General features: G+C 40.9%; 1 protein-coding gene across 2 annotated transcripts in view; it reads left to right on the forward strand.

The window, feature by feature from the left end:
• Nucleotides 1-455: 455 nt before the first annotated feature.
• CD86 (CD86 molecule) overlaps nt 456-20,994 on the forward strand; it is an 83,530-nt gene continuing 62,991 nt past the window's right edge. Inside the window, exons 1-3 of one of the 2 annotated variants that reach the window (XM_077293776.1) lie at nt 483-523; nt 629-736; nt 19,715-19,775. In XM_077293776.1, coding sequence (XP_077149891.1) covers nt 725-736; nt 19,715-19,775 — 73 coding nt within the window. In that variant the 5' untranslated portion in view covers nt 483-523; nt 629-724. Of the gene's footprint in view, nt 524-628; nt 737-19,714; nt 19,776-20,994 lie in introns of both variants that reach the window. The other variant, XM_077293777.1, reaches the window with a different exon arrangement.

The following is a 20,994-nucleotide window of genomic DNA, read 5'->3' on the forward strand; positions in this document are numbered from 1 at the left end:
TAAAATGAACATAGTGCGCAGCAATGTGAAAACGACGGCATCTTCCAACTTTTAACCGCTTTAGGTGCAGAGTAAAATGGATGAGCCGTAACAAGAACGTTGCCAGTGTTTCATGCAGCAGTTTCGCCTGAGAAAACTTCATCTGGTGCGCCGGCATCTATAAGATTCCTTGAGCACATACACTTACTGAGAACTTTTCGATTTGATTTTTTTTTTTGTTTCTTGATGTTTCTTTGTTATTGTCACTTTAAGAATGGATGCACGTACAATACATTTGGAGGTAGTTTACCTTCCCTCATGTCTATTTCTCCAAGAATGTGACTTTTTTTGCAGGTCTTATTGTGGATGTTATCAAAAGGGGAAATTCTGCGTAACAGGAACTCCTATACGACAAGAGGCGTCATGTGTTCAGAACCTTTTTTTTTAGCAGAGATTTCATCAACGCCTCGGCTTCCAGACAATCAGTTTGATCTGAGCTTTGGACGCACAGGTTTCACTTAGTGTCTTGAGGATCATCAGACAGGTTAGTTATTACTGCTCTCGCTCTTCAGGTTTTACCTGTCTGCCTGTGAATAGCAATGCTGCGGCTTGGATTCTGTTGAGCTTATTTTTTTTTAAAACCTTACAGCAGTGCTCTGAGCTATCTCAACCGGTTCTGGAACTACAATTCCCAGCATGTCCTGACAGTGTTACTAAAGTTCCAGAGGTTCCAGAAGTACAGAAAATGCATTTCTTTGTAAGTTTTTAGTTCCCTTGTTATATAGATGTAGCAGAGCTGAAATTATTGTCATTGTGACAGAATTGTAAATGCGTTATACATAGTATCGAAATTTAAAGGGATAGTTAATACAACCTTTTAGGGCACATAGATGTCATAAAAAGAGGGGTCCTCCGCACAGGATCTCCTTTTTTGGGCCATAGCCCATAGCAGAGAAGTGCTTCAAAAAGACACTTTCACTGTGGACGTCCTGCTCCGTCTGTGTGGTCTACTGATTGATTTGAATGACTGCATGCAATACCCCATTTTTCCAGTAGTGGCCGCTGCAGAGAAAGTGATCAGCAAAATCTGGGGTTGCCCGCAGGTTCTAGCACTGGGAGCAGATTGTGGCAGCGGCTCAAGGGATCTGTCTGTAATTGTAACCACAAGGTGGTATCTGTCTTCATTCCTCCACTCACGGTGTCCTAGGGACCCTGCGAATGACACATCTGCCGCCCTGTGGATTAAGGGTTTGCTGAGTTGTCAGGATTGTGAGTGACAACTCTACCGCCCAGTCTGAGGCAAAGTGTTAATATAGTGGTTGATAGCTGAGCCGTCCTATCCGGCTGGGTCTATGGAATCTACTCAAGGTGTCATCAATTCTGGGTGATTACTGGGGTATTTAACACTCTGACAATTGTCAGACCATTGCCAATTGTAGCTTTGCTCATATACTGTAGTGTGTGTTTGCTCTGTGCTCTGAGTTGTATACTGAACTCCACAGCTGACCTTGGATTTACCTTTTTGACCTTCTGTTTGACTTTCCCCTTTGTCTTGATTTGCTACATTCCTGATTCTCTGACCTCGGACTGTGACCTGACAATGCTTTTGTCTTTTTCTTTTGTCTATTACGAGCCCTCTTTGTACTGACCCTGGAGCGCTTGACTTTCCTGCCTCATAATAAGTCCGTGAATAGTGACTAGTGTCACCAAATCACTACGGCTTGTGGCAGACGACAACCCAAGCTTCGCTGCATGCAGAGACGGATGACATAGACAGATTGCAGATATAGGGGTATGTGGACGGTATCGACAACAACTAAAGGGGCTGCAGACCTGAGACATCCACAGAAATTCATTTACCTCTATTGGAATAACTCATCTTCTTGGGAAATACCATCTTTATGTGGCACAGACTACATTTATTTTCAACTAAGATCTGTGTATCTATAAACCAAAGATAAGTGCTAAGAAATAAGCAAAGACTGGATATATGAGATACAGAGGACATCACTGCTACATAGAAAATACAGGGGGAGCGTTCTCTGACGGGACACTAAACCTGACACTACCAACATTGCCTCTATCTATTATCTATCTATATGTTATCTATCTATCTATCTATCTATCTATCTATCTATCTATCTATCATCTATCTATCTATTATCTATTATCTATCAATTATCTATCTATTATCTATTTATCATCTATTATCTATTATCTATCTATCTATCTATCTATCTATATATCATCTATCTATCTATTATCTATTTATCATCTATTATCTATTATCTATCTATCTATTATCTATTATATATCAATCATCTATCAATCTATCATATATTATCTATCTATCTATCTATCTATCTATCTATCTATCTATCTATCTATCTATTATCTTTTATCTATATTATCTATCATCTATCTATTATCTATCTATTATCTATCTACCATTATCTGTCTATTATGTAGCTATCTATTTATCTATCTATCTATCTATCTATCTATCTATCTATCTATCTATCTATCTATTATCTATCTATCATCTATTATCTATCATCTATCTATTATCTATCTATTATCTATCTATTATCTTTCTATTATCTATTATCTATCTATCTATTATCTTTCTATTATCTATTATCTATCTATCTATTATCTATCTATTATCTATTATCTATCTATCTATTATCTATCTATTATCTATTATCTATCTATCTATCTATCATCTATTATCTATCTATCTATCTATCTATCTATCTATCTATCTATCTATCTATCTATCATCTATTATCTATCTATCATCTATCTATCTATTATCTATTTACTATTAATACAAATTCAAAGAAGCTTTTATCTTTCTATTGTGCAAAAACAAGTTGCACTCCTATGTAATTATGATAATAAACGGTGGCCATTAGGTTGGTATACAAGGTACCGTCTCTGTGAGTTAGCTTTGCTTTACCCATTATTTGCCTATTGTTGTCTGCTGGAGTAAAGCGATCCCCAATTTTTAATGGACTAATAGAGAAATGTTGCAGTATTTGCACTTTATGGGGTCTTTCTGGCTCTTAGATCTTATAAGGTACAATGTTGTTTGACATCTTATTCAGAATGTCGCTATATTAACCCCTTCACGCCGCAGTCCTTTTTCATTTTTTTGAGTTTCTATTTTTTGCTCCCCTCCTTCCCAGAGCCATTACTATTTTTTTTTCTGTCATATCCCCATGTGAGGGCTTGTTTTTTGTGGGACGAGTTGTACTTTTGAACGACACCATTTGTTTTACCATATCATGTACTGTAATTCCACAACTGTTTTTTTTTTCTTTTACCCTGTTCCCCAAAGGCTAAAACTGACATTATGATTCTCCAGGTCATTACAAGTTTGTAGACACCAAACATGTCTAGGTTCTTTTTTATTTAAATAGTGAAAAAAATCCAAAATTTGTTTTTGTCTTTTTTTTAAATGGCGCCATTTTCAGAGACCTGTAGCGCCTCCATTTTTTGTGACCATTTCGGTGCAGATACTTTCTTTTGATCGCCCGTAATTGCATTTTAATGCAATGTTGCGGAGACCAAAAAAATGTAATTCTGGCGTTTTGACTTTTTTTTCTCTATGCCGTTTACCAATCGGATTATTTTTTTTTTAGATCTTGATAGATCGGGCGATTCTGAACACGGCAATATCAAATATGTGCATTTTTTTTTTTTTTTTTTTTAAACTGTTTTATTTTGAATGGGACGAAAGGGAGGTGATTTAAACTTTATTCATTTTTTAAAATATTTTTAAAAACATTTTTTTTTAATTTTCTATGTGAGACTAGAAGCTGCCATAATCCGATCGGCTCTGCTATATACAGGCAATGATCAGATCGCCTGTATGTAGCAGAATTGCTGACTTGCTATGAGCTCCGACCGCTGAGCGGTGCTCATAGCAATCCGGCAATGAAAACCACAGGGTTCTGCTGCAGACCGCGGGTTGTCTTGCCAATCCATCGGCCACCCTTGGTCATGTGACATGAGCACCGATGGGCGGGATTAGTGACACGCTTCAGACGCGATCACATTAAATGCAGATTGACAACGACTTTTAACAGGTTAACAGCCACGAGTGGATCACGATTCCACCCACGGCTGTTAAGGGCACATGTCAGCAGTTCAAAACAGCTGACGTGCCAGGAAAGATGTGGGCTCACCGCCGGAGCCCACATCAAAGGGGGAGACTTGAGAAACCCAGTACATGTACGGTGCATGTTGTGAAGGGGTTACATTACGTGCATATTTCGTATACTTGCATCATTATAATATGATGAAAGTGAGTATATAGTGGATGTCGTCTTAGATGCGCTCTTCCTTTGTGGTTTACCTTGGCAGCTCTTTGCTGGAAATAAAATTTTGATTTTAAGTTTGTTTTTAATTAATTGAGACTAAAATAGTGATTTTGTTAATAGCAGGAGTACGGTCTCCTGAATCCTCCTGCTTCTAAGTTTAGGGAAACATGGAGACAACATAGTGTCAGTATTCTCCAGTTTTCTCCAGTCCTTCTGGCAGTGAATAATCGTTGATACCTCCTACCTGGATGTTGACTTTAGAGGTTTCCTCACGAAACATCTGGTTCCACGACAGTGATTTCCTGAAGTGGCTTTACCTTGGAGAACTCTACGGCTATGCTGGTATCTGCTTCGGAATCGGAACCCCTGAAGAAGCTTTTTATTTCTACAGGAGGTTAGATTGGCAAGTGGCCCTAAATATTGTCTAAGTTAATTTTTTCAACTTTTGCCAAAATTTGTGAAATTTCTAGGGAGTGCCCTTTTTTTTTTTTAAAGAGGAAAGTTCCTCTAGGAATTTGAGATCTTGAGCAATCGGGTTGATATTGGCAGTAATGATGTCAATGCCCATTATAGATGTTTCATATACGACAAGGTCTCGTAAAGGGAAATGATTTATCAAAGGGTATTTTTTTCTATTAAAAAAGTTTGAGGTTTTCTACTTGTCACAAAATGGGTCAAAGGGTCAATCAATCAGGGCCAGATTTGGATGCATAAGTTATCTCCTTCTCTATCACAAGGGGATTAATGTAGTTGGATCATTTCTTACAGTGAAAATTTGGGTCTCTCTTCCAATAGGATCCAATAATTTTATGTATCTCAAGATACTATGCTGGGAAAGGGGTACAGGTTCTTTTCTGTGAGTGAAGGTGTAGCTTGGAGCTCCTGGTTGCGAGCCAATTTATCCTGTGGTTTCCGAAATATTGTTGGGACCCACAGTGCATGGGTCACTACATTTCGTGATGGTGTTTGGCCACCATAAATGTACAGCAGTCATTGCCTACTTAAAAAGGTAAAGAGGTTACCATGGGCATAACTCGAAGCTCATGTGCCCCAATGGAAAATCTCCAACAATGTGCACAGGCATCAAAGTTCTGTAATGGTATCATGCTTCTTGAATGGGACAAGGGGACTTTTTGAGCCCTCTTAGGCTCCAGGGCGCTAAATGCAACAACTGCACCCACCAGACTTACACCCTGGAGGGAAACCACCAATTTTAGAACAGAAGGTTCAGGCAAAAACATACCATGTCTAGGGTAAATGGTAAGAAGCCCCCAATGGTAAGTGAACCTGGATACATTCTAGGTGGGGTGACCTGTTATAGATTTTGAATTACATCAAATGAACTTCAACTGAGGCTTCTGTTCCCAAAGTTCATAGAGTGATGTGTATGCAATCTAGTCTGCTTATCTAGTCTCCAGTAGTACAATATACTTGCCATTCAGTCAAATATAAACTCATCCAGTGACAAAAGTCTGATTCTTTCTATGCAGAGTAAGTAAGCATAAGGTATATGTCAACCTTTCTGCTCTCTATTGCTATTGCCACAAGTGTAAAACTGCCTATCTAGTCTCCAGTAGTACAGTATACTTGCTATTCAATCAGTATAAACTCCTCCACTGAAAAAAGTATGATTCCTACAATGCAGAGAGTAAGCAATCATAAAATATCTGTTTAATCCCTGCTCTATACTGCCACTATCATTGGTGAAAACCTGCCTATCTAGTCTCCAGTAATACGATTCACCTGGTTTTATTTATTCAGCATTAACTCCTCTAGTAACAAAATGATGATTCCTCCAATGCACAAAATAACGAAGCGTAAAGTATATATTTATTCTCTACTCTCTAAAGTATTGTCAGTGGTTTACTCCTGCATATCTAGTCTTCAGCGGTATAATTTAATGGCTGTTCAGTCAGTGTAAACTCTTCTAGTGACAAAAGGATGATTCCGCCAATTCACAAAGTAAACAATCATAAAGTACGTGCTTACTCTTTGCTCTCTAATGCTGTTGTCAATGGGGTAGTCCTGCTTATCTAGTCTCCAGCACTACAATTCACCTGCTATTCAGTCAGTATAAATTCTCCAAGTCACAAAAGGATAATTCCTTCTATCCACAGAGTAAGTAAGAGTTAAGGATATCTTTACTCCCTGCTCTCCACTGCTATTGTCAGTGTTGTAACCCGACTTATCTAGTTTCCAGTAATAAAATTCACCTGTTATTCAGTTATTATAAACTCTTCTAGTTACAAAAAGATCATTCCTCCATGTACAGGGTAGGTGTAAAGCATATGTTTACTTTCTGTTGTCTACTGCTATTGGTGTAATCCTGCCCTTCTAGTCTCCAGTCTCTTTACCTGGTTTTATTTACTTAGTATAAACTACTCTAGTGACAAAAGGATAATTCCACCAATGCACAAAGAAAGAAAATGTAAAGTTTATGTTTACATTCTGCTCTCCACTGCCATTGATAGTTATGCAACTCTGCCTATCTAGTCTCCAGTAATACAAGTCACATGTAAATTAGTCAATATAAACTCCCCTACCAGCAAAAGGATGACTGCTATACCATACAAAGTGGAAAAGACTAAAATATATGTTTATGTTCTGCTCTCTATTGCTATTGATAGTCGTGTAACCCTGCCTATCTAGTCTCCAGTAATACAAGTCACCTGCAGTTCTGTCAATATAAACTTCCCTACTAGCAAAAGAATGACTCTTGTGCCATACAGAGTGGGAAAAGCTAAAATATATGTTTGCACCCTGCTCTCTACTGCTATTGACAATGCAGTCATCCTGCCTATCTAGTTTCCAGCAGTACACTTTAGCCCCTTACTAATGACCTTATTTTAGATTAGGATAACAAATTGCACAATAATGGATGTTTCTTCAATATGTAGGCAAAAAAGGCCAGCTCTCCTTCCCAATGCAGCTGGGTTTTGCACTTAAAGAGATGTGGGACCCCTGTTTTTCAATAGGAGGGGGGCAAGCATTAAGACCCCATATACAATATACACCTATAAATGTTTATTGTTGCAATATTATAACCGAAGAGTAGAGATACTGTATGTGCCCTCATTGACCATGTGCACTATATAATACGCAAATGTATGTTGCATTTCGATTGTGAAGCTGCAAAAAGTTTTCAAAAAGCACAAAAGCGCAAAAATTCTATGGTTTTGGAATATGCTGAATTTCTACTGTACTTTTGCTGAGAACATGTAGTTCCTTCATGAACAAATCTTTGGGATGAGTCATATAGGGTTGTACGTATTTCATCAGAACTTCCTATAATGCAATCCTTGCTTTCTAGTTTCACTGTGTGTTAGTGATTTACTCTGTTAAGGACCCTGCTCATTTTGTTTGTTTTCCCCTTTGGGTTCTGATTAGAAACTATTGGACTGCTAGGCCGAAAATCGAATTCGAGTCGCTTTTCCTGATATTCGCAGGTCCCTGCGAATTCGAAAAGTTTTGATTCCCGCAACCTCCTGGCACCATTTCACTCACTGCTGAAGAGTCACAGTGCTGGCAAATTATATGAGGGACAACTAGGCAGGATTCTCCAAAATTGCCCTTCTGCTATCTCGCAACATGGTTTAGCGCCGCCAATCGTGGGGACAACCACAGCTAGTATAGAAGATGGAGGCCAGCCTTACTGCGCCATTTTATGCTTTTACAGCATAGGGAATCAGATAGCACAAGTCATTCCACATAAGGACAGAAAAAAGGCCAAAATTGAATTGTGCTGCACATTAAAAATGGCAGTAGAAGTCAGTCTGTGAATATTAATCTAAAGATTCCAGTGATAAGGTAAGGTGCAGGACCTGCATAGTCAGTGTGACTGTGAAGTCATTGATCTGTGATACACTGAAGTAGCAGCAAAGCATCTTAATAACAGCATTATTTTTTAATCTTCACACACTGCTATTGCAGGAGGGAAGTGTAATACCCTGTGTCCTAATTTTACGAATAAAAAAGAATCCTGAAACCTAGGCTTGTGTCTCACAGACAGGGAAGCCATAATTTTAATTCTGTTTTCAGTACAAATCACAAATCTCTAGAATCCAGAAATTTTAAATCTACCTAAAATGTGTGCGTGGTGGTAAACATTTTAATTTCTTTTTTGTACACTTCTTTATTGTAGTAGTCAAATATTAGACCCATACAAGCCCCCTGAATACCACTGTTGGTTACTACTGATTACCATTCATTTACCCTTAGCCAGATGGGTTGAGATCACTTGGACATTAATAGAGCCATGTTTGCACTAAAGAGTTCAAATGGGTCCAATATAGTCCTAAGAGACCTCCAAGTGCTATACGGGTATTTTAAGGAGAATTTCAGGTTTTGCAGTACCGAGATTCGTTGCAAATTTATTCACTGTAAATCACATTTTTGGGGAGAATTTGTTGAAGCTGGCGAATTTGGATTTTCGATAATCTAAAGTTCTGACAGTTACATTTTAATTTTTTTTATGTAGATGATTGAATGGAAAGTATTGTCGGAAAATGACTTATTGTTTAACCCCTTCACGTACATGTACGGCGCAAATTGGAAGCTAGTGTATGGAGCTGGCTCAAGGGGTAAGTCCGACCCGTACTCAGGAGATGATGGCTGCGTGTTTCAGCCAGGACCTGCCTTTGAAAACTGCAATTTTGCTTGTTAAACTCTGATAGTGACGTTTAACACGAGCCGGCAGAGGAGAGCGTCATTCCATGCACCCATCGGTGCTCGCGTGACATGATCGTTGGTCACTGATGGGTTGCTATGCCTGTCTGCTGAAAATCCCCATGCTTGTCATTACGGAGTTTCTTTGAATCCTTGCCTGTGGCCAGACTTCAAAGGAGACCGTAATTTTTACTATCTACAATGATGCTGTAACATCTCTGTATGTAACACAAATGATCAGACAATCATATAAAGAACAGCGAAAAAAGTTTTAAATAATATGAAGAAACGGAAAGCCCGTAAAAGTTCAAATCCCCTCATTTTCTCCCATTAAAAATAAACATATTAAAAAATAAAACAAATGTACATGTGTACGCATGTGATAATGCCAAGATCAGAAAAGTCTGATCTGTTAAAATATATAAAAAAATAAAAATAACTAACCAGATCAGTAAACAATGTAAATGAAAGAAAAAATTGAAAATGCCAAAATTACATTTTTTATTTGGTCGCTCAAAAAATTATGTAACAAGCGATGATCAAAAGGTCACATCTATCCAAAGGTAGTATCAGGAAAAATGTTGTCTCGCCATCACACAGCTCCATCGACGGAAAAATAAAAATGTTACGGGTCTCGAAGAATGATGACTCAACCTCCAATCTTTTTTTAAAATTTAGGATTTATTTTTCATCATTAAAATAATTAAAAAAAAATGGACATGTTTGGTATCACCAGAATCGTACTGATGAGCAGAATGATATTACCATATGTGGTCAATTTTTACCACAAAATGTACACCATAAAAACAATTGCCCAAAAAACAATGTCAGAATTGTGTTTTTTTCACAATTTCTCAACACTTGGAATTTTTTTCCCCGTTTTCCACTACACTATGTTGCTATATGAATGTTGTCATTTAAAAGTACAACTCGTCTTGCAAAAAAAAAAAAACAGGACCATATATGTCTATATGGACAGAAAAGTAAAAAAAAAGTTATGTCTCTGGGAAGAAGCGGAGGTACAAAAAAAAAAAAAACGCAAAAACGGAAACTGGCTGCATCATAAAGGGGTTGAATCATTTTTTTGAGATATATATTTAAAAAAATGTTTTTTTAATTTTCACAGTGATCATTATTAAAAATCAAACGAACGAAAAGAAAAAAAAGTACAGTCGTAATCTTGCAAATTTCACACTGGCCACTGTGTTGGTTTTAGACTCATACTTCCTCTTTTCTCACGAAGAATTTTCAGCCAGGCTCAAGGATCTGTTTTGGGACTAAACCTTTGCTGCCAGGTCATCTATGGCGTTCCCTTCAGCAGGGGTAACTTGTGCACTCTGTGTGATAGCACACCCCAAAAGTCAGACCACTGATTTTGTCAAAAAGCACATGGTTTGCCACTAGGGTAAAAAGAAATGCCGGATGGCCTGTAGCTGGCAGTGAATGCTTGGAGTCCTAGTTTCAAAGTTTTCTGTTCCATGAATAATACATTGTCCTGTAGCATCTAAAAGAACATTCCTCTGCAGCAACTCACCAGTCTAGCTCGGGAAATGCCCAGTGGGAAACTCCCTGCCGTGATTTCAATATTGAGATATGTAAAGCTTGTCCTAATGGGACAGCCACTTAAAAGAGGATCCGTCACTTTTGCTGACTTCTGTTGTAGTAAATACTTTCCTTCCCTTCGAAATTACAATTCTGGAACATATTTTTAGAGTTTTGTATTATTATTTATTATTATAGCGCCATTTATTCCATGGTGCTTTACATGTGACAAGGGGTATACATAATAAAAACAAGGACAATAATCTTAATACAAGTCACGACTGGTACAGGAGGAGAGAAGACCCTGCCCGTGAGGGCTCACAATCTACAAGGGATGGGTGAGGATACAGTAGGTGAGGATAGAGCTGGTCGTGCAGTGGTTTGGTGGATCGGTGGTTACTGCAGGTTGTAGGCTTGTCGGAAGAGGTCGATCTTCAGGTTCTTTTTGAAGATATCCCCGGTAGGTGAGAGTCTGATATGTTGGGGTAGAGAGTTCCAGAGTAGGGATGATGAGCGGGAGAAATCTAACATGCGATTGTGGGAAGAGGAGATAAAAGGGGAGTAGAGAAGGAGACCTTGTGAGGATCGGAGGTTGCGTGCAGGTAAGTACCGGGAGACGAGGTCACAGATGTATGGAGGAGACAGGTTGTGGATGGCTTTATATGCCATGGTTAGGGTTTTGAACTGGAGTCTCTGGCAATAGGGAGCCAATCAAGGAGAGAGGAGAGGCCGGGGAATAGTGGTGGTACAGGGGGATTAGCCAGGCTGGAGGATTTAGGAGAATAGTTTGGAGGGTTGCGAGAGTGTTAGAGGGGAGGCCACAAAGCAGGAGGTTGCAGATGATGAGGGAATGCAGTAGTGTTTTTGCAGATTCTTGATTAAGGAATGTACGAATCCTGGAAATATTTTTAAGTTGGAGACAGCAGGAAGTGGAAAGGACTTGGATATGTGGTTTGAAGGAGAGGTCAGAGTCAAGGGTTTTCCATCTCCGCTCAGCAGCCCTGGAAGCTCGCCTCAGTTCTTTAGTCAGGCTGGTGTGCCAGGGTTGCCTGTTGATTGTGCAAGCTTTGGAATGGGTGAGTGGGGCTACCGATCTGAGAGCTGCAGCTGTTGTGGTGTTATATAAAGCGGCAGCAGCTTCTGCATTGTGTAAGGAACTTATTTTTGCAAAAGGGAGAAGGGATTCAGAAAGTGAGTGTAGATCAATGTGCTTGAGATATCTGTCAGGGTGTGCAAGTTTTTATTGTTCAATATATTTTTATTAAGCAAGAAGGTAAAGTTTACAAACATTATAATGATAACCATTTATATTAGTAACAACATTCGACCCCCCCCTCCCTCTCATCAATAATACCACTACCACCATGGTGGTTCTATAACAGTTTATACATTCTATTTGTATATAACATGAGAAGGGATAGAGTAGGTCGCACTTATAAGAAAGGGCAAATGAACAAAGAGTAACAAAGAATGATAGGAAAAGAGAAAGAGAAAAGAAAAGAACGGATGTCAGAACAGGCATAGTGATAAGACTCCAACAACCCACAACCTGATAGATTTTCCACTATGAGGGACTGGGTAGTACACCTTGCGATATCCACAATTGTAAATGTTGAGCCTCTTTAAATTGTATCCATGGATGCCACACCGCGTACCAGCTGACACCCGACCTGTCATCAAAAGCCCTCATCTCCTCCATCCTGCACAATACGTCCAGCGCCTCCACCCAGTCGATCCGCCTCGGAGCTACCGGGGACCTCCATAGTCTGGGTATGATTTGGCGCATTGCATTCATGAAATATGGTAATATACTCTTCTTATTTTTGGACACAGAGCCCGGGAAGATTGATAATAAAGCTATCTCTGGTGTCACCTCCACTTGCTTGTTAGTAATGTGATTATATAAGGCAAATATTTCATTCCAGAGAGGTCTGACACCACTGCAATTCCACCATATGTGTAGCATGGATCCCACCGCCCCATTACATCTCCAACAGGTGTCCGGGATTGTCAGGTTAATTCTATGTAGCCTAGCGGGCGTTCTATACCACTGTGTCAGAATTTTATAATTCAGCTCCTGGATTCTGCAGGACACCGACATCCTATGTGCGAATGTGAAGGCCTTTACCCACAATTCAGGCGCAATTTCCCTGTGTAAGTCTTTTTGCCATTGTACCGTACATCTGAGAGGCCCATCTCCCATCCCCCCAGACACTATCAAACCGTATATATAGGAAACAGAATGTGTCGGACCCTGTGACATAAAGCAAAATTGCTAAAAAGGAGTGGACATGTGGTACGAGCCCCCCAGCACCAGAGACCTGACGTAACTCTGAAGTTGTAAATATTGTAGCCAATGACCCGGCATCTGCCTCCTTTCTCCCAGAATTTCTCCCAATGATAGAATACCTATCTGACTGGTCACGTCTCTAATGCGTGGAACAGCTCCCTGGGTACTAAGGGATACTATAGATGCTGGATGTTGTAGTTCAGGGGGGAGTCCAGGATTGCCAACCAAGGGAGTTAACGGTCCCGGTATGTTCGCCAAACGGAAACGTTTCGCAAAACGCCTCCAAGACCTCACAATAGTGTACAATGTCGCAGATATATCCATCCTCCCCAGGTCAACACCGTATGGGAGCCAAAAAACTCCCAAACATAGGCTAGGAGATAATTCATGTTCAATGTCCACACAGAGTTTAGCTGTCTTATTATGGAATAAATCCAGGATACAATTTCCAATAGTCGCCGCATGATAGGCTCGCAGATCAGGCAAGCCCACACCTCCACCCTCCCTACGTCGGACTAACTGGGCGTGACTAAAACGAGAACGCCCACTATGCCATATAAATTTTCTCATTATTTTATGTAGGCCCAAAAAAAATGATCCCTCCACATCCCACGGAATAGTCTGGAAGATATATAATATTTTAGGTAAGATATCCATCTTAAGGGCATTACTTCTCCCAAACCATGACAGTGGTAAACGACTCCAGGCCTTCAACTCTTTCTCTATCAAACCCCGAAGTGGAAGGAGGTTAAGCTCGAATAATCTCTGAGGGTCTGCTGGGATATGAACACCCAGATATTTAATGGAGTAATTATTCCAGCGAAAGGGGAAACTGGACTTAAGCTGTTCCACCTCGCTTTCCGGTACATTTATATTAAGCAGTTCCGATTTCTGCAGGTTGACCTTAAAATTACTTAACCTCCCAAACGTTTCAAACTCTTTTAGCATAGATGGGAGACTAACTCTAGGGGAAGTTACATAGAGTAAAAGGTCATCCGCAAATAAAGCCAGCTTATGTTCCGTGCGACCCACCTGAATCCCCTTAATCGACTGATTTTGCCTGAGAGCATTAGCCAAGGTCTCCATTACCAGGATGTAGAGATATGGGGAGAGCGGACAACCCTGACGCGTCCCGTTTTTAATTGAGAACGGCGCTGACAGCTGCCCATTTATTCGCACTCTAGCTGATGGATCATAATATAGAGCCATAATCCAGTTCCTCATCCTCTGTCATATACCTATTGCCTCTAGTGTAGCCTCCAAAAATCCCCAGTGAACTCTATCAAAAGCCTTCTCGGCATCGACTGATAACAAACATAAAGGAATCTTCCCAGCTCTGGCCTTTGAAATCAAGGATACTGTCCTGATAGTGTTATCCCTAGCTTCCCTACCCGGGACAAAACCCACCTGTTCTCTATGAATTAGATGTGGAATATATGGGTTAAGTCTAAGTGCTATCATTTTAGAGTACAGTTTAATGTCTACATTAATTAGAGAAATCGGCCGGAAATTGGAACATTTTGAATGATCCTTACCTTCCTTGGGTATTACAGTAATGAGAGCCTGTGTAGAATGGAAAGGGAAATGACAAGTCTGTGAGATACTGTTAAATGCCTTCCCCATGAGAGGGACACACAGATCCTAGCACGTTTTGTAGAACCTGGGTGTAAACCCATCTGGTCCCGGACTCTTTCCTATTTTTAGGTTCTGAATAGCCCCCTTTAATTCTATTTCTGAGAAGTCCTGTTCCAAATAGTCTAAGGCTTCCTCCTGTAAAATTCCCGGGGAATGTTTTTCCAGGTAGTCTACTATATGTCGTCTTTATGTTGAAGTATTATTCCCTTGTTGAGTTAGATTATACAGGTTAGAGTAGTACTTTCTAAATTCCTCTAGTATCTCTGACGTAGAATGTACTAAAGTTCCCACTGAGGAATTTATGCTAAAAATTGGGGACTGTATAAGTCTAGGATGCAGGGATCTTGCCAGTAACCGTCCACTTTTATCCCCATATTCAACGTAATGCTTACGAATCTTATCTCTTACACACAAGGACTTTTGTTCTAGTATAGCCAGAGCTTGTTGCCTCAAGGAGGAAATTTCAGCTCTGAGTGTGTCACTTGAAGCTGACTTGTTGGCCGTCTCCTTAGTTCCCAATAGTGTCAAAATGTCCGTTAGTGTTTGGGACCTTTCCCTTTTCCGTCTAGCCCCATGAGCTATGAAAATTCCCCTTAATATACATTTAAGAGCTTCCCATTTGATAGGCTCTGGTGTGGGATCCTGAGCATGATCTATCGGGAAAGACCTAACTGCATCCTTGATAGCTAACATACATATCTCATCTTTCAAAAGGTTGTCATTAAGTCTCCATGTATAACCCCTATTTCTTCCTCTTCTCTGTACCCCAAGTTCCCCAAATACTGGTGCATGATCAGACCATAAGATAGTATCTATTGAACAACCAGGTTTGCTATCCAACAGATCATGAGAGATAAACAGGTGGTCTAGTCTGGAGTAACTGTTATGAACCACAGAGAAATAACTATAATCTCTGACTCCCGGATGAAGTACCCGCCACATGTCCACCAGTTTGAGGGCCAACAATTCCTTCCTCAATCTACGCAGCGCCGGAAGAGAGATCGAGGACCTACCCGACGACATGTCCACCATAGGATCCAAAGTGAGATTGAAGTCTCCACCCAATATGATGCACGAACCATCCGCGAACTCTGCCAGCAGACACAGGACCCCGGAGCCGAAGTTCACCTGTCCCTGATTTGGGAAATATACATTAGCCAAAGTATACACGGAATCCTGTATGGTAACCTTGAGAAATATATATCGCCCCTCCGGGTCCATCTTCACATCTACAATCCCCGGCTGAAATGATCTATGAAAAGCTATGGACACCCCGCATGCCTTACGGGAGGGATGAGGACAATGAAACCAGGCCGGGTAAAATTTAGACACGCATTTGGGTATATTAGTGGCTACAAAATGCGTCTCTTGAAACATAACTATCTTTATTTTTTTCTTATGAAAACGATACAACACCTGTCTTCTTTTTTCGGGTTTATTCAAGCCCCTAGCATTATAGGTACAAAATGTTAGCTCTGACATCCGATCAAGAAAGTAGGACAAACGAACAGAATAAGTGAAGAGTCAAAGAGAAAGAAAAAAAGAAAAATAGAGTGGAAGAAGGAATACAGGAGGGTATCCTAGGATGACAACCTCAATGAAGTATCTAATGTAGACGTGTGTCTAGAGCAGTACTAAAACTGCAATCCCTAATTGAGGCGACGAGGCTGCGCATGACGGACGACAAGCTCCACACGGTCCGGCGTATGAAAATGAGACCTCTCAGGTCTTCTAGTAACAGAGACTAAAGTACATGCATACAATTGAACCTGACAACATTTTACATAGGGTATAAATCAAATGTTATATATCCAGGGTAAACTATCAATCCCCTCAAGGCCTAAGCCAACAAAGCTATTATTATTAACAATGCAAATCTCCACTATCTTTGGAGAATAAGACTTCAAGGAGACGTTTCTGCTAGATGAGACATAGGTTTTCAAGTGATCCCTCCACATTCATGGGGCCAACGACGAGCGACCATTCCCTGTCTGCCCCTGTCTCGGAGGGACCGACTGCCATTGTTCCATGGTGGGTAGAGGCCTCAGGTTGTTTATAACTGGCCAGTCCGGCAGTCTTATCTTAGGGATTTCCAATATTTCAAGGAACTTTGGAAGGTCTCCCATATGGCGAAAGATTGCTGTCTTCCCCCTTTTCTTGGCTATGAGTTGAAATGGATAGCCCCAGCAATACTGGATATCATTGTCTATGAGCACCTTTAAAAGGGTTTCAAGGCTCTGTGGAGCTGTAATGTTCTGCGGGACAAGTCTGGTAGTACAATAAGAGGAGAGTCTTTATATGACAGGGAGCCTTTATCTCTAATTCCCTTCAAAATTGCCTCTTTTTCCTTATAGAAATGGATCCTACAGATGACATCTCTAGGTCTAGCTGGATCAGTGGGTTTAGGTCCCAGGGCCCGATGTATACGGTCTATTTCAATCTTATCTTTATGTTGCAAAATGTCCCCAAAAAATTTCTGGTCCCATTTTTCCAGATGAATAGGTTCCACTTCCTCACTAAGACCCCATATGAGTAGATTATTGCGTCTATGTCTATTCTCAATATCATCCAAGTGGGTAAGAATATCATTTATCTGTAATGAGTGATCCTGTAAGACTTGGTGATGAGAGTGCAGGTGCTGATAAAACTGCTCCTGTGTGGCTTCTATTTCCGCAATACGGTGTCCAATTTGTTTAATCTCCTCTCTGAGAGAGCCCATATCTTGCTTATGGGACGCCTCCAATGTACCCAAAAGTACATCCATTTCTTGTTTGGTTGGTATGGCTCTAATATGAGCCTTCCAGTCCCAATCCTCATCTATCAGGGTTGTCACAGAGGTTAAACCGCTCCCATAGGAAGCAGTGTGAGAGGATGATGGCGGTGATGTGCACCTGTTATGGTGTACAGGACGCTGGGCTCCCTCTCCATGACCGGGTGGGATGAATTCCTGGGTCGAGTCCTCTCTCATAGCACCCGCTCCCTTCTTCTGCCCATTACCTGCCATCATCCTGTTGTCTCGGTCCTCCATCTCAGTCTCCTGCTGAGCGTGTGAAGCTCTGACCGGCGCCATCTTGGCAGGTGTATCTCCGGCCTGCTGGTGCATGGAGTGCTCCAGGAAACGAGTAATTTCGCCTCCCTCTCTGCTCAGAGACGCCGAGGCCGATGTCGATCGCTTCCCACGCACCATCCTGGATTTATCAGGGTCAGTATTGTGTCTCTGGCAGTTCAGTAAGCCGGGTGTACGCCGGAGCTCTGTCCCTCTGCTTCTTATCCCGCCATAGGCAAGCCACGCCCCTCATGTGCAAGTTTTTAGAGTGGTGATTGTGCATCTGGAGAGGAGAGAGAAGAGAATGTAAGTAGGTTGTAGTCAGAAAGAGGTAGAGGTGAGTTAGAGAGGTTAGATAGGGAGCAGAGGCGGGTGAAGATGAGGTCCAGTGTGTGGCCATCTTTGTCAGTGGCAGCAGAAGACCATTGAGCGATGTCAAAGGATGAAGTGAGAGATAGAAGCCTAGAGACAGCTGAGTGGGAAGTGTCAATGGGGATGTTGAAGTCACCCATGATGATAGTGGGAATGTCAGTGGAAGGGAAAAGAAGTAGCCAGGTGGTGCAGTGGTCGAAGAAAGGGGTGGTGGCTGACACTGGGGGGTGGTAGATGACAGTCAGTTAGGGGTTGGAGGGGGTGTAGATGCGCACAGTTAGGCAATTGTTTGTTAGGCAATCCCTGCATGTGTTGCCAAAACCACTCTGTTGTGCTCCAATAACACCTTCACTCGTCACTAATTATTACCTATCCAGTAGGTAATAATTTTTTGTATACTCGATATCCCTTTACACTGACCGTATAATCTGAGATATGTCTCCACTGAAAACTGAGGGGTTTTATGCTTTTATTTGGGAAGGTGCAGGCTTGTCCGTGGCTCCATTAATTCCCTGCGGAGCTGCCGCCATTGGCCCCATAGAGAATGAATGGGACGGCGGTCAGTGTCGGACCTACAGCTATGTTTTGTAATGTGCATAAGAGTTCCCTAATTGGGACTAAAATTCCGTGTTTTGCTGATCACTGCAGATCCCAGCATTCAGATCCCCACCGATCACCAAGTTATGACCTTTTCCATGGCTAGGTGATAATGTGTGTTCACAGGGCATCCCATTTAATGATTCATCATAAAAATAATTTAGCAACCCTGAAAAGGAGAACAGGCTGCTGGAAGATCTCCCTAGTGATTGTTTTGTACCTTGAAGAAACAAATGATCAGGCATGTTGAACTACAACATGTCTGATCCTAAATGATAAGGCATGTTGACATACAACATGACCAATCTATCTTTACTTTAAAAATTCACAAATTTTGCCAACTGTGATCTAACATGTGGGGAATGGGATGACTTAAGTCTGCAGATCTGCTATCTACAGTGGATCATTCAAATGAATTTGACTTGGACTCATTAGGCTTCTCCGATGTTGATTTCTTCAAGAAGGTTGATATTTCTTGGTTAATGTAGCTGAGTAGTAATTAGAGGAATATTTTATGTAACTGGTTAATAATACCATGGATCAAGGGAAGCAGAATTATGAGGACTTGTGGTATTGTCATCCCCACCTTGGAAAGTCCCTTGAGATCATCGCAGCCTCAATGAGAGCTGTGTAGCCACTGCACATCTTCCCAACTACCCGTTGTCTCATAAGATAGAATTTTGATTCTTCAAAATTGCAGAATCACAAGCGACAAATCTCGTATCTCTTTTGTTTATTTATACATGACGACGTTGTGGATCGGTTTTCTTGGTGACCATATGGAGACGTCACTTTTAAGAACTTTCCTTTAGGTAAAAAAAATGAATTTTATAAGTCTAAATGTTATGTGTATTAGAGGAACATAGCTTCTTCCTCACTTCCATTTTTCTTGTTCTTCAGCCTGTTTACAGGCTCTCTGCAAATTTCTAGAAACCTCAGGCAGTGAAGACACTGAATTAAGGAGAGGAGGGAGAGGAGGGAGGAGGGGGATGCGGCTGCAGCTGTGTGAAATTTACACTGTGAAAAGGAGAAAGAAAAGAGCAAACAGTAGCCCAGTATTATTCTGTGTCTTTCTTGGCAATTCCAAATCCAAATCTGTGAAGACATCGCACCAAAAATTTTTATCTCAGAACACGTGGCAGACAGGGTGGCCCAATCTCGATTTTGCTATAGGACTCCATTGTCTTATATTTAAAGTTTTACATAGATATAAAGTATACAGTTAGATCAACTATAATAAAATATTGACTTTTATTACAGATTTATTCAAGGATGATGAAATGGACCACGGTGTTGGGATTCGCTATTTCCATCCTATCATGTAAGTAACGCACTATCTGTATCAGCGGTCTTAGGAAGGTTGTGCACAGGTTCACCAGAAAATTAATTTTGGGCAACTTTTGGCTACTAAAATATATGTCTGACCGTTCTTTTAACCGGTTTCCAGGTTAGGGAGTGGAGGAAAATTAAAAAATTGACATTTTCCTATAACTGTGCTCCTGTGTAAAGTCCCCTATTTAAGGATATATTATGTAGTAACTATAAGGAAATATAAAACATAAGAAGAAAATATAACCACATGACCTTCTCCCATGCCTCCTTGGGATCATCCAGATGGTCATTGGTGAACTTCTAACAGGCCTGGACATGAGCTGGTGTGAGCAGGGGGACCTTGTGTGTCCTGCAGGATTCTAATCCATGACGGCGTAGTGTGTTACTAATGGTAATGTTTGAGACTGTGGTCCCAGCTCTCTTCAGGTCATTGGCCAGGTCCTCCTGTGTAGTTCTAGCTGATTCCTGACCTTTCTCAGAATCATCCTTAACCCACGAGGCGAGATCTTGCATGGAGCCCCAGACCGAAGAAGATTGACAGTCATGTTGTGTTTCTTCCATTTTCTAATAATTGTGCCAACAGTTGTTGCCTTCTCACCAAGCTGCTTGTCTGTTGTCCGGTAGCTCATCCCATAATTGTGCAGCTCTGCGATTTTGTCCCTGGGGTCCTTAGACAGCTCGTTGGTCTTGGCCATGGTGGAGAGGTTGGAGTGTGATTGAGTGTGTGGACAGGTGTCTTTTATACAGGTAACAAGTTAAAAAAGTTGCAATTAATACAGGTAATGAGTGCAGAGTAGGAGGCTTCTTACAGAAAAACTAACAGGTCTGTGAGAGACACAATTCTTGCTGGTTGGTCGATGATCAAATACTTATTTCATGCAATAATACAGTATAAAATAGGCCCTATATATTGCTCCATACAGTATAATGAGCCCCATATAATGCTCCATACAGTATAATGAGCCCCATATAATGCTCCATACAGTATAATCAGCCCCATGTAATGCTCCATACAGTATAATGGCCCCATATAATGCTCCATACAGTATAATGAGCCCCATATAATGCTCCATACATAATGGGTCCCATATAACGTTCCATACAGTATATGATGGGCTCCATATCATTCACCAGTATATGATGGACCCCATATATTGCTCCATATATAATGGACCCCATATAATGCTCCATACAGTATAGGATGGGCC

This window comes from Ranitomeya variabilis, chromosome 3, assembly GCF_051348905.1.
Source record: "Ranitomeya variabilis isolate aRanVar5 chromosome 3, aRanVar5.hap1, whole genome shotgun sequence".
Taxonomy (NCBI): Eukaryota; Metazoa; Chordata; class Amphibia; order Anura; family Dendrobatidae; genus Ranitomeya; species Ranitomeya variabilis.